This window comes from Thamnophis sirtalis, unplaced genomic scaffold, assembly GCF_051295495.1.
Source record: "Thamnophis sirtalis isolate CommonGarterSnake01/CBP01778 unplaced genomic scaffold, rThaSir2_p1.2 scaffold_4, whole genome shotgun sequence".
In the NCBI taxonomy this organism is placed as follows: Eukaryota; Metazoa; Chordata; class Lepidosauria; order Squamata; family Natricidae; genus Thamnophis; species Thamnophis sirtalis.
Window position 1 is genome coordinate 66,694,143 of NW_028261384.1, and position 14,799 is coordinate 66,708,941.

At 44.1% G+C, this 14,799-nt stretch overlaps 1 protein-coding gene across 4 annotated transcripts in view; it reads right to left on the minus strand.

Moving 5' to 3' along the window:
* DPY19L1 (dpy-19 like C-mannosyltransferase 1) overlaps nucleotides 1-14,799 on the minus strand; it is a 140,926-nt gene that overhangs the window by 87,961 nt on the left and 38,166 nt on the right. For all 4 annotated transcript variants that reach the window (XM_087713070.1, XM_087713069.1, XM_087713068.1 and 1 more), the window contains exons 9-11: nucleotides 10,853-10,944; nucleotides 9,819-9,918; nucleotides 4,220-4,297 (exon numbers count right to left, since the gene is read on the minus strand). In XM_087713070.1, the coding sequence (XP_087569196.1) occupies nucleotides 4,220-4,297; nucleotides 9,819-9,918; nucleotides 10,853-10,944 (270 nt within the window). The remainder of the gene's footprint in view (nucleotides 1-4,219; nucleotides 4,298-9,818; nucleotides 9,919-10,852; nucleotides 10,945-14,799) is intronic.

Sequence of the window (14,799 nt, forward strand, 5' to 3'; positions counted from 1 at the left end):
GGGGAGACCGATAGTGTTACGAGGTCGGCAAACCAAGGCCGGCGTGGCCAGGAGTAAGAGTTCTGCCTCCTGTTCCAATATCTTCTGTACTACCCTCTAGATGAGAGGAAATGGAGGGAATGCATATAGGAGACCCCTGGGCCACTGGCACCTGAAAGCATTGGGATCCTTCTGCATTGGGATCCGCAAACCTTGAAAAGTACCTGGGGACTTTGATGTTGTCTGCTGCCACAAACAGATCTAGCACTGGCAGTGATCACGAATTGGAGCGTGAGTCGGTGGAAGAGATCCGGGTGAACACTCCAATCTGTCTGATCTGTTCTGGCTCAACTCAGCCAGTCTGCCTGGACATTGGAGGCCCCCGAGATGTGCTCTCCCCTGAGGAAAAGTAGATGAGACTCCGCCCAATTGCATAACCGGTTGGCTTCCTGCATTAGCGGCCAGGATTGTGTCCCCCCACCCCATCTGTTTATGTGTGCCTTGGCAGTGGTGTTATCGGTTAGGACTAGGATGTGATTGTCCTGAACTGTCTGTCGGAAGCGAATCAGGGCAAGGAGTACCGCCCTTAGCTTTAGTCAACTGATGCTGTTTTGGCTTTCTTCTAATGACCACTGACCCTGGACCACCAGGTTCTGCATATGCACTCCCCACCCTGTCAGGCTGGCATCCGTCGTAAGTGTGAGACGGGCCGGCTCACTGAATAACATCCCCAGCAAAATCGCTGGGGGCTGCCACCACTGTAGAGACTGGGTGACCTGCCTGGGGAGGAGGGTCCTGTGGGGGGAGCAGCTCCTGTTGCTTTTCTGGTGCAGGAGCATGAATCACTGCAGGCACCTGCTGTGGAACCTGGCCCACGGGACTACCCCAAAAGATGACACCATTTTCCCCAATAACTGGGATAGAAGAAGGAGAGACACTTTGCGTAGACGCATGAGTCTCCTGACTAACTCCCTGAGGCTGAGGTTACGATCTTGGGACAGGAATACTCTCTCTGCCACGGTGTTTATGACAACTCTGAGATGTAGAATGCGAGTCCTGGGGACGAGGTAACTCTTCTTGAGAGTCATTCAAACCTGTGATCCTACAGGGTCTGGATTGTTTGGGAAAGATTCCTCTCTGCCTGCTGGGGCGTCCTGGACAACAAGAGAATGTCATCCAAGTAGCAAAGAATTCTGATGGGCGATGACCTGATGTGGGTGGCTAGAGCCGCCAGCACCTTCATGAAGACCCTGGGAGCGGAGGAGGGACCGAACGGGATGGCTCAGGAACTGGAAGTGCCTCCCCCCACAGGAGAACTGGAGATATCTATGGTGGTCTGCAAAAATGGGAATGTGAAGATAAGCCTCGGTCAAGTGTACCAAGGTGAGATAATCGCCCTTTCTGACTCCCTGTAGGATGGTGTGGAGGGAGTGCATTTTGAACAGCTGATAAATGATGTGGCGGTTCAATGACTTTAGGTCCAGGCTCACTCTCCAGCCCCCAGAAGCCTTTGGTATCACAAAGAGGCGGGAATAAAAGCCCTGACCCCTCTGATGGGGAGGGACCAGTTGGATGGCCCAAATCTCTAGCAGGTGTTGGATGGCCTGATCCATCAGTAGCCTCTTGCGAGGGCACTGGGTTATCAGGCAAGGCACAAAGTGTTCCTAGGGGGTGTAGAGGAATTCCAAATGAAGACCGAATATGACTGTTTTCAGTACCCAATTGTCTTCCCGACAGTGGGCAAAAAACGCTAGGCGGCCCCCTATTGGAAGAGAGTACAGATAGTCACTTTCGTTTTGAGAAATGGTGGCTACTTCCTCCCCGGTAAGACTTCTTTGGGGGAAATGTTGGGCGGTACGATTGGACCTGTCCTGATTGGATCCCTGTCTGGGGATGAATGAATAATGTTGTGGATGGGAGAAAGAAGATCCCCCATCTGTTGGCCGAAAGGACGACCTTCTATGAAAGTAGAAGGGCGGCTGTCCTGTTTTTTGTAAATAGAAGACAGGACCTTGCACTTATCCTTAGACTCAGTAAGGTAAGGATCCAAGGGAGTTCCAAAGAGCTGAGTGCCACTGAAAGGGGAGGCTGCGAGGTGCCACTTAGTACAGACATTTGCCTGCCATAGTTTGAGCCATAGCAGGCACCTGGCTGTGACTGAAGCGGCCATGGCTTTAGAAGCAAACCTTGCAACGTTTAAAGAAGCATCAGCTGAATATTCAATGGCAGCCCTAATCTTATTCAGATCCCTGTGTGACCTGGTATCAGTGGAAGCAAAGTGCTCCTGGAATTGTTCAATCCAGACTAGCGCAGCCCTGGAGAAAAAGGAAGTGGTTGTGGAGGTCCTAACTGCCAGGCACCAGCCTGATAACCTTTGACTAACATTTGATCTGACCTTTTCTCCTCAGGCTTGAGGACTTCTTTGGGGGCTCCAGAGACCACAGTGGGCGAAGACAAGGCCTCCACCAGTGCGTCCACTGGAGGAGTCTCAAGGAATTTGGTAAGTTCGGAGCGATATTGTAGAGACGTTTGACTAGGTTGGTTGGTTGTGGAACTGTACCAGGGGAATCCCAATGTCGTTGGACAACATTCATGAAGATCTTTGGAGACAGAATGATTTCTTTTTCCACTGTAGGTACAGAGAAAAGAGTGTTAAGGCGATCAGAGGAAGCGGGCACAGCATTCTGATCCTGGGAAGAAGAAGCTGAAGAAGAAGATAAATTAGCAGCTTTCATTGCTTTAAACTGGAGGGATTTAAAGCGATCAGTCTTGAATTATTCAGCAAAGGCTGGGGCATCTAGCATGACCCCCTCGTCATCAGATAGATCAAAGTCTCTGAGGGTATCCTGATCCCCAAAGATGGAAGCCTGAATGGTAGAAGCAGAAGGAAGGGGTTGTTGGGTATCCCCAGTGATCTATGTCTGTTTCTGTGAGATGGGCCAGGAGGGGGGCACTGCTGGAGCCCAGCAGCAATGCCTTGTTTTATGGCTTCTGAAATTATGGCTGCCATTTCTGTAGGGAGGATAGAGAGGCCTGAGGCACCCATGAGTATTGAACTGGAGGGTGACTGGCCTGTTCAAAACTATGATCCCTATTGAGAGGGACATCAAAGAAATTTCCCCGGTATCAGGTTCTATGGAGGAAGATAAGAGGAAGAGGGCAGCTCCTCATCTGAATCATCCAATGATGGGCAGGGGCCCATGGGTGACAACTCGGGAGGCCCCGGTGAGGTAGCTTGATCCCCTATGGGAGGGGGAGGAGAGGCCTAGATGGTTTGGCTCATCTGTTTCTGGGCCCGCTGGCACTCTTTCTCTGGGGCAGGTTGTCTTCGTTCCTCCCCCTTAGCAGAGGACTTGGAATATATGGAGGCCTTCTCAGGAACAGGGGTCTCCTTAGCCGCTCTCTTGTGGCTGCTCCTCACCCCCGATGGTCCTGCCCCCTACAGATCTTTGTCGGGAATAGCTCCCGATACTGGAAGGTCAGCCTGGTTAAACTATCTCCTGGTTAGGAAAAGGAACGATCTCACCCCAGTAAGTCCACAAATGCAGGTGCTGCATCCCGGAGCAGTTTGTGTGCTCCCCCAACGACTTCACAATGGCGAGTGGTGAAGAAATCTGCTGCTGCTTTTTCGCATGCTTTTTGTGGGCTGCAAGATGGCAGCCGTTGATTTCACGCACTTTTCCTCCTCCTACAGGGCTCCAAAATGGCGGCTGTCTTTTCCGACACCGTCCGGAGCGCTAAGATGGCAATCCACGAGGCTCATGAGGCAGCAGTCCCTCTAAACGGCCAGGAGAAGCAGAGCACACCGATTGGAGAGCTGTAGCTCGTGAGCTCAATAGCCAGCGCCGTGCTGGCTAAGGTTGGAGCGAACTCGTGGTCGCGAGGCAAGCAGGCAAGCAAGTTGAAGCCCAAAGGCAATTTTGAATCTCCCCCTCAATTTGAGTAGGAGAAAAAAAATGGAAAAAAATCCCAATCAAAAAATTTTTAATTTAGAAAAATGCCAATGAGAAAAAAGTACAATTTAGATCAATTTCGAGAGGAGAGAGAAATTCTCACAGCTAGTCCAGGTTGGACTGAGTCTAAACTGGGAGGAGTCACCAGGGCTAGATGACATCACAAGTGTAGACTCAGTCCAATTGGTTACTGGACAGAGCAACCCAGTCTGGCTGCTTTTCTCCACGATCATAGGAGAAACTGGTTTTACCAAAGAATATTGTTAAAAATATAAAGGAAATATTACCATATGTGCATAGATTATCTTCTGTAGTTTGGCTGCATCAATAAATCCCAAAATGTATATACCAAAAACAGATGCTACCTGCAATTGAAAAAATATAGTGCATTTTACCTAAAATATTTTAAAGAAAGGTATCAAAGATCCAAATTATTCATCTTGTGAAAATGAACTGAAAAAATGGAAAGAGAAAATGAATTTTAAACAGTTTTATCATATAAACTACAGATAACAGTTTAAATTTATAATTGGAGTACAAGTACTACAATTTAATTGACTAATTTCATAATTTACAGTACAATATCTAATTTTTGATATAGTGTGAATTTCCATCTGTTTCCCCAAATTTCCATCTGTTTTCCAACAAGTGAACTCTTATTCCCAGAATTCCTAACAATGGTCATAGGTAGGGAATTTTCAGGATCTGAAAGGGTTGCTTCAGAGCAATATTTACAGACCTATACAGACTTAAACAACTAATAGTTCCATTGTATATATCTTAACTGTCACCAGGACATGATTATTGACATTTCATCATGCAAAACAAAAAAATCTAAGATGTTTGGCTTTCTGCTCCATACGCTCTATAATTTTTCCAAAAGTAGTGAAATGGAAGACCATTTCTACAGAACAACGAATGTATTCTTTTCATATCTGATGTCAAGGTCATTTTATCTATATTATGGGAGCAAGCCCTAACTACTAAAGATATTTAAAGAAGAGATATATCAACTGCATCCAATAGGATGACAATGGTTGTATTAGAATGGGTGGACCTTCAGCCCCGATAGGATTTACACACATGCATTTGAAAAGAAATTGAAAAAGATAGGGCCAACATACAAGCTCTATAAACGCATAGATTCACTCTATGCCTTTATAACTATAATATTGGATCATTGAGAACAACAGATTCTAGAAACTATATTAAATTTATGCAAAGTTGTTCTTATACTTCATGATTAGAAATAGTAGACATTTTTAATAATTTAATAATTTTAATAAAGCTGGATTCCAGCTTGCTCCACTATTAAGATACTGTATTGCATCAAGCAGCCAGTCACTTTTAGACTTAGTTTTACAGAGACTTTGTTTACAATGCTCACCATAATAAGTGAGCAAAAGTTAATATTTGGGGGGAGGGGGGAGTCATCTTTTTTTAAAAACTGAGGATGCCAATGGTTTTAAACCAAACAGGTAGTATTTGAATTATGCAATTGATATGTCTGCATTGGTCTGCAAAAGTTCGATCTTTCACAGCAGCCTTCCCTATTTTTAGTAGAAATGTAAGTTTAGTGTTATCGGATAAAGTCACAAAATTCCACTTTTGTATATTTTGGGGAGGTGGGAACGCAATTGATACTACCAAAATGGGCTTGAAAATGCTCAAGACATGCTTTGAGGGAGATGTATCCTGAAAAACCTGTTGGTCCAGAGGAAATTCCTAGGAAAGGCAGATGAGACAAATATTACTGCAGTATGTTTATCGGTGGTAATCTGGACAAATTGACTGTTGGTTTTCCTGAACAGTCATTCTCTGGGTGCTGCGGGAGAGTTCAAGCATGGGTTAAATACAGTCTATCTGCCCAAAGACTGAGTAGATTTTTCTTTAGCCACACCTCCTTTGCCTCATTGAGGGCAGTTTAAAAATGAAGATTAAGCCTCTGCAGGACGCTTCTCCCAGTGTGTCCCCAACCTTGATGCATAATTTTGGACACTGTCAGAAACCCTGGACTTTCCCGCAGCGCCGAGAACCACCGTTCAGGTAAGCCAACGGTCATTCTCCTGTGCGCTGCTTGGAGAGTCCAAGCATGGGACATACCCAAGCTATTGTGTCCCAGGGAGGGAAGAGTTCATGTCCTGATTGTCTGGAGCCAAGGCAACCTGTTACAAAATAAGTCTTCCAAAGAAGGCTTTGGCTGAGGCAAAGGTATTGATTTTATAGTTTCTGATGAAGGCTGTGGGAGACGCCCACGTAGCCGCTCTGCAAATGTCAATGATGGAAGCTTGGGTCACCCAGGTCGCTGTAGTGGCTGTGCTCCTTGTAGAGTGTGCTGACACTCAACCCAGTACGGCCCTGCCGTGGTGTTCATAAGTCATTTTTATACAGGCCTGTAGCCAACGTTTGAAGAGCCAAGGTGGCGCAGTGGTTAAATGCAGCACTGCAGGCTACTGCTAGATCAGCAGGTCAGCGGTTCAAATCTCACCGGCTCAGGGTTGACTCAGCCTTCCATCCTTCCGAGGTGGGTAAAATGAGGACCCAGATTGTTGAGGGCAATATGCTGACTCTCTGTAAACCGCTTAGAGAGGCATGAAAGGCCTATGAAGCGGTATATAAGTCTACTGCTATTGCTATTGCTATTATGGTGGAGGAAGAGGTCCTGCGGCCTAGTGACCCAGGCTGAAATGACACAAAAAAGGACTCAGAGCGTCTGAATTCCTTGGTCCTTTTGACCTATATGTGAACCTCTCTTCAGCTTGTGCCAAGAAAGTCCTTTAGGGTGTTTAGGTCTAGGGCAAAAATTCGGGAGGATCACCTCCTGTACCCTGTGAAAGTGTGTTCACTTTTGGTACAAAAGAAGGGTCGAGTCAGAGAATAACTCGGTCATCATGCATTATACAGTTTCTCCCTGACCGAGAGAGCCGCAATCTCTGACACCCTCCTAGCAGATGTAATTGCTATTAAGAAGGCAGTTTTAAGAGTTAAGTGGCAAATGTCCAACCCCTCTTGAAGGAAGTCCAAAATATTGGGTATGGATGAAGATACATCCACAACACCATGGCCCTTGTACCAGGTGGAGAATGTGGCCCAGGTCGTGTTGTATATACATGTCATGGATAGCCTTCTGGACGCTTGAATGGTCTGGATGACCCTATCGGAAAGATGTTGTTTCCTCAGGAGCTCCCCCTCAAGTGCCAGATGGCCAACTGGAGCTACTGAGGGTCCAGGTGACTGATGGCCCCCTGGCTGAGGGAGATCTGCTCCTGAGGAATCCTCCATGGCCTCTGGAGGGAGAGATTGGCCAGATCTGCGCACCAGGACCTCTAGTGTGGAGCCACTAGTATAACTAGTATAACTTCCGCCTCCTCCATCAGGATCTTGGCGATTACTTGCAGAATAAGCGGCAGGAACGGGAATGCATATAGAAGGCCTGGGAGCCACTTGGCGAGTGGTAACATGACAAAAAATCTCGGCAGTTGCATGTTGACTTGAGTGGCAAACAGGTCGACTTGTGGTTGGCCAAACCTCTGCACTATCTGTCTGTCTGGGTGTAGATGCCACTTGGAGTTGTCGATCATCTGTCAACTCAGCCAGTCTCCTCTTATGTTGCTTGAGCCAGATATAAGATCCGCTCTGATTGATGCTAAGTGCCCTTCCACTCAGCGACTCAGGGTCTCCACCTCTGCCATGAGCCTCTTGGAGTGGGTGCCGTTCTGCCGGTTTATGTGGGCCTTTGTTGCAATGTTGTCTGTGAGTAACAGTACATGGTAGCCCACCACTTGTGTTGAAAAGCAACGTAGTGCAAGTCTGGTTCTCCTCCCTAGGCCGAGGCCTAGCTGGACCAGGACCACCCCTGTGCCTCTCTGAGCTGGGTCTCTCCTCAGCAGGGAAGAGACCCTGGAAGGACTCCAGCTCCTCTCTGATAGAGAAGCTAGGGGAATTTGGGTAACCCCAGGATGCCTCTGGGGAATCACCCCCAGATCTTTCATCTAGCAAAGAAGGGCACCTGCTGCCCTGGAAGGGATGGGAGTCTTACATTTCCCCATGCCAGGTGGGCAAGCCCGTCTCATGGCCCACAGGCACTGGAGACAATGCCCGGGGAGATGGCCTGGGAGATAACCTCCCTCATCTCGGCTGATAGAGCCGGGCCTTTGTCTTCTGCAGGTCTGGACCTGGAAGAAGGCAGGAGACGCTTACGCCTAACAGGGGCTGAGGAGTCCTCCTCAGGTAAAATGCACTGAAAAGGCTCCAATATCTCACTCATAGAAGAACTGGGGGAATCCGGGTATCCCAAGGAGGCAGCAGGAGATCCAATTTGGGGCTCCCTATCATACAGGAATGGAAATTGATCCTCCTGGTATGAGGAGACTTCCCCCTCCTCAGATCTGGATGGAGGTGAGTCTGGAGCATTGTCACTCTCATGAGGCAAGGCTTGCCCTTGGGCCTGTCAGAATCCTGTTTTCTGGGGCCCTTACCCCTGATGAACAATGGATGGATTTTCCCCCCAGTGCCCTTCTGCCCTTTCCCCCCTTGGTTTGGGGGATCTGGCCTACTGTGCTTTGAAGAGGGCCCTGCAGCTTCTCCCGTGTCCACAAACCTTCATCTGCCATAGTCAATGTAAGTGGTTGAATTGTTGGCTTGTGAGGCAAAGCTGCAGTAGTGAAAGACAACTGACGCTGGCCGGCTGGCTTTGTAGCATCTGCAGATCTGCTTGAGAGCTGGAGGCTGGCTAGTCGGCCAGGACACTCCAATGCCACCTTCCTGCTACAGGAAGAGTCCTCTGGAGGGGGAGGGAGGCCCTGCCGGAGCTCCGGGCAAAACCAAGCACTCCCCTGTGGCAATCTGCGTTAAGGTTGTAAAGCGTGATTTCCAGGAGTCTGCTTCTGCCGGAATCGAAAGGAAGGGCGATTTGGCCTCGCAGGGCTCTCTGGAGGCTCATGATGCTGTCACACAGTCAGAAACGCACAGAACCTTACTGTCGTTTCTGCACCCGCCAGCAGCCGCCGGACAAGTGGTCTCTGATATCCCGACTGCTGCGTGCAACCAGCAGCAGGTCGAGTTGCTGACAGTCACCTCAGCAACCTCTTAAAGGAAATCAAACTTCAAGTAAGGTTCTAACCCTACTCTAACTGAATAACTACACTAAGAAAAATAAAAAATCCTAAATCTACTGTGAATTGCTTGGAGAATTCCAGTCTATCTGTCAAGGACTGAAGAGCTCCCCAAAATTAGTCCTAATGGGTGGACTGAGTTTTTAAACTGTCCTTAATGAGGCAAAGGAGGCATGGCTAAAAAAAAATCTACTCAGTCCTTGGGCAGATAGACTGTATTTAACCCATGCTTGACTCTCCAAGCAGCGCACAGGAGAATTTCCCAATTTGTCATTTAGACTTTTTTCTTTTCAGAAGGAGCCTATGTAACTTTTTCATGGTCAAATCAAAAACTATTATTGTTCTTAGGCGTTAAATGTATAATGTGTATTCTATTCTTCTTTCAACAGTTATTTGAGACAACAAATATACATAATGATAAAATAAAGGTAAAGGCAGTTCTAATCTCTGTTTCTTAGTCGAGGGAACCAGCATTTCCAAAGACATTTCCATGGCCATGTGGCCAACATGACTATATGCCAAGGTACATGGAATGCTGTTACCTTATCACCAAAGTCATATCTATTTATCTACTCACATTTGCATGCTTTTGATCTGCTAGATGGGCAAGAGCTGGGGTAAATAGCAGAAGCTCACCTTGTCATGGCACCAGGTCTTGAACCTGTGCTGTAAATTTTCCAACTGAAAGCTCAGTGGCTTTAACTGTTGAACCATTGTACTGCTGATAAAGGGGTATGCAAAATTCTAATAATATTTATTGATATTATGTTACCTGTGTTAAAAGAACAAACTGAGCAAACTGCCATGGAAGCATGAATAGAACATTAGAAACAGATAGTGCAATCAAGCTTCTTCTATTAACATTCTGCGTCCTTGAGGAAAAGAATAAGAGATTCATTAACAATAATGGCTCTATTAATGTACCCAAATAACAATAGTTTTTTTTCCCAACAGACTTGAACTCTGGTTAAGCTTCAAAACATTGTATAGAAAAATTCTTAAAATAGATATCTAATACCATAAAATTAAACAAAAAAAGGACCTTTCACTCACACCTTTTATTTATGTGTAATATAATTAATAATTACATAATAATAATTGGATAAAAATCCCAAATCCAGTCTAAGCAACTGGCTGACTTTGCAAAAAACATAATCATTATAAAAACTTTGGGTCAACACAGATTTGTTTTAAAATCCCATAACTTTCTTTTAATGTTAGTCTGATCTTCATTTCCCCACTTCCTCTGATAGGAAATCTTTTATTATTTTTCCTTTTTATCCGAAGTAAAAGTAAGTTTGACACAAATTCTTACTACATTTAGATGTACACAGGATCATCCTAATCATTCCTCATGAAGGAGAAATGATAACAGGAAAAAGAAAAAAACAGACAGAAAAGTTGGTATTTAGTCACATGTAAACTTTCATTTTTTTTCCAGTAGAAGGAATAGGTTCTCTATGGACAAATTACAAATTAGGTTTCTAGCCTTTCCCAATCTGGTGGTGCCCCAACATTTTGAATTATCTCTCTTGTCCTATCATCTTTGTTTGAGGATGAAGGAAGGACACTACATTGAAGAGACTAGAAAAGACAATACATAATAATGGCTGTAATAGGAAGGTGCAGCTAAATATGAATTCAGAGCACCTTCCTGCTTTTGTATACCATTACATGTATGTACCATAAATTAAAGCAAATTATTTACATAGCAGTAATACATCTTATAACTTATGACTGTATAAATCAGTATCATATCTGAAGATTTTGTTTCCATATTTAAGAATGGAAAAGAATGGAAATTACCTGAGAATGTATGTTAATAGTAACATCTGAACCACAAGAAAGGGATAAGAAAAGCTTTCACGGAGAGGAGGAGTCCACATCACACGAGTACTCTGAAAATAAAAATTCAGGTAATTTGTTTCATATTCTAATGCTCTTTTTTTCTTCATCAATCTTTGGAAAATATATTTATCGGGGTTTTGAATTGCAGTTATAGATTTTGTTTAAAAAAAAGATTCAAAAATAGTCCATAATGTAAGAAAATTTGTCCATAATGTAAGAAAAATTGTCCATATTATAAGAAAAATATATTGTAATTTTATTTTACAGGTGAATATTGCAGCTATTTTTCTTCTATTTTCCCGAACTAGTCCTTCTAGTCTAAATTGGGAACATAACTTCAAAAGAAAACTAAGATTAATTATAGCTAATAAGGGCCATGGCAATTAAAATTATACATATATGAATACATATACGTATACATACATATTCATACTTACATTATAAGTAGGTGGAGACGAAACAGTGTACAGGGAGGAGATTAAAAAACTATCCACATGGTGCTTAAAAAACAACCTGCACTTGAACATCAGCAAAACCAAGGAGATGATGTTGGACTTAGAGGAAGAGAGAGGAACCTGCCCCACTTTACATTAAGGGGGGCTGTGTAGAGAGTCTCTTCCTTTAAATTCCTGGGAGTATATCTCAGCAAAGACCTCACCTGGAAAAACAACATGATCCAGGTGGCCAGGAAGGCCCAACAGAGACTCAACTTCCTTAGCTTGTTTGTTTCAAATAACTGATATATGCAAATGTCCTCATGAATACTTCTGAAAAAAGAATTCATGTGAATTTACAACAATAATTAATTTTATTGTTTAAAATGGAAAAAAAAGAAAATCTGTAAGAGATTCAAGGATGAAGAGTCCTGAATATGGGGCAGACTATTGTTTTTTTTAAATATTAACAGTGAATCTTGAGGAAAGAATAAGAATAGAGCTGGAAGGGACCATGGAGGTTTTCTAATCCAGCCCCCTGCTCAAGCAGGAGATCCTATACCATTTTAGACAAGTGACTATTCTTTCTCTTCTTAAAAACTTTCAGTCACGAAGCACCTATAATGTCTAAATACAAGCTGTTCCACTAGTCAATTGTCCTCACTGTTAGAAGTTTCTCCTGAATTCCAGGTTGCTTCTCTCCTTGGTTAGTTTCCATCCATTGTTTCTTGTCCTGCCCTCCAATGCTTTGGAAATGTTCTTCTTTTGGCAGGTTCTTGAATACTGGAATACTACTACTATGTTCCCCCCTAGTCCTTCTTTTCTTTAGCTAGTCAAACCCGAATCCTCCAACCATTCTTCATATGTTTTAGCCTCCAGGCCTTTAATCATCCTAGTTGCTCTTCTTTGCACTTTCTCCAAAATCTGAACATCTTTTTTGTAATTTGGTGACCGAAACTGGATGCAGTATTCCGGATGTGGTCTAACCAAGGCTTTATAAAGTTGGGATTTCTTATTTTGCTCATTGATTTTCAGAGTGGCTAGAGTTGCCTCTAAACACTTTACTTTTTCTTCTAGTAATTCAAATAGTTTACATTTAATACATATATAGTTTGGGTCTTTTGTGGGCATAAGCTGAAACATATGGTACACTTTGCAAGTATGCACTAAATGTCTGTCTCTTTTTCTGTGTTTTTAAAAAGATAATTCCTCTTAGGTCATTAAGAATTTTAAAATTTCTAAAGAATTAATATGAATAAACTGTTTTTAAAAATATTTAGTTGAAAAAAGAGACTGAAAAATGGGGAAAAAATTATAAAAAGATTGAAAAAGAATCTAAAAAATGAAACAAAGAATTTTATTAAAATGTTGAAAAAAGAATTGAAAAATTGAAAAAGATTTAAACATTGAAAAAAGAATTGTAATTTAAAAATATATTTAAGAGTTGAAAAAAGATTAAAATTGAAACAAGGAATTTAAAAATTGAAAAAAGACTTTTTAAAAAAAATTGAAAAGGATTTTTTCTTAAGAAAAGGGAATTCAGAGATTTTAAAAATGTAAGAGTTTTTGGCCCTTTATGAAGTGTTATGCACTTTTTTTGTTAGAAGTCTCAGATTAGTTTCTAGGAGATGCTTTGGTCTTAACCCTGTACTAAACTTGAAAGTTAGGAACATGGCTGTTGGCTGAATCTGGCTTCCTATTGACTTTGCTTTTGAGAGGGTCCCAAAAGGTGATCAACACGACCTCTGGACTCTGCAGTTATCATAAATACATGCCAGTTGCCAAGCATCCAAATTTTGATCACATGACCATGGGGATGCCACAATGGTCATAAGTGTGAAAAACGATCATAAGTTACGTTTTTCAGTACCATTGTTATTTCAAATAGTCATTAAATGAATGGTTGTAAATCAGGTAAGTACCAATGCCCATTCTCCATGATTGGTGGAGACAGCAGTCACATAGGGTCATACCCAAGCTAGTCCCTAATTAAGGGAGGAATCCGGTCTCCGTGGAGGAGGAGTCCAGAGAATGGACTTGCTGTAAAACCCTCCTTCCAAAGGCCACTTCAGCTGAAGCAAACCGGTCTATCTTGTAATGACAGATAAAGGAAATGGGAGAAGTCCAAGTGGCCGCCCTACAAATTTCCTCCACTGACGCCTGAGTAGCCCAGGCAGCTGATGTGGCCGCACTACAAATTTCCTCCACTGACGCCTGAGTAGCCCAGGCAACTGACGTGGCCACACTACAAATTTCCTCCACTGACGCCTGAGTAGCCCAGGCAACTGACGTGGCCGCACTACGAGTGGAATGAGTGGTTATACCCTGTGGAGGAACGAGATCATTGGCTCTGTAAGCTTTAGAGATACAGGCTCTAAACCAGCAACCTATGGTGGAAGAGGAGACTTTAGAACCCAGGGAAGCTGGCTGAAAAGAAACTAGCAAGGCTTCAGAACGCCTGAACATACCTGAACTTTTGATATAGATACATAAATCCCTGTGAAGGTCTAGGAAATGCCACTTTTTTTCTAACCCATGAGAAGGATTGGGACAAAAATTAGGGAGAATCAGTTCCTGAACCTTATGAAAGGCTAACTTTGGGCATAAATGTTGGATCTACACGGAGAATGACCCTATCTGCATGAAATATACAAAGGTCGCTTCTAATCGACAGAGCTGCGATTTCAGAGATTCATCTTGCCGACGTCACTGTGATCAGGAAGCAGACCTTGAGCGTGAGATATTGAAGAGATACGGTCCGCAATGGCTCGAACGGAGCCCTGGTCAGAAAGTCTAAAACTTTGGTTGTCCCAGGTTAGGTATCTGTGAACAGTCGGAGGACGAATATTGATCGCTCCACAGAGAAACCGACGTATATGTGGAAGATGAGAGTTGGGCTCACCTGTCGGTAGAGTCAAGACTATAGAGAGGACTGCCACCTGACGCCTTAACGTGTTTAGCGAAAGACCTTTGGTGAGGCCCTGTTGGAGAAAGTCTAACACATTAGCCAGAGAGGCAGACAAGGGAAGAATGTCAGAAGAAGAACACCACTTGGTAAACGCTGTCCAGGTTGCATCGTATATTTGAGTTGTGGAGGGAGGGCATGAGGCTTGAATGGTTTGAATGACACTGTCCAACAGCCCATCCGCTCTCACCGCCTGCTGCTCAACCTCCACACGGTTAGTTGTAACCGATGTGGGTCTAGATGCTGGATCGAGCCTTGTGAGAGGGACAGTCTATGTAGCAGAATGCGCCATGGAGGTGTTACAGATAACATCATTAAGTCACCGAAGAATGGCTGGCGGGCCCAATGTGGTGTTAGAAGGAGAATTTCTGCCTTCTCGTCTAGCATTTTCCGTACCACCCTCTGTATTAGTGGCAGAGGAGGGAACGCATACAGAAGGCCCGGGGGCCATGGGCACCCCAAAGCGTCCACCTCCTCCACTCCCGCTCCGCATACCTGGTGAAGCA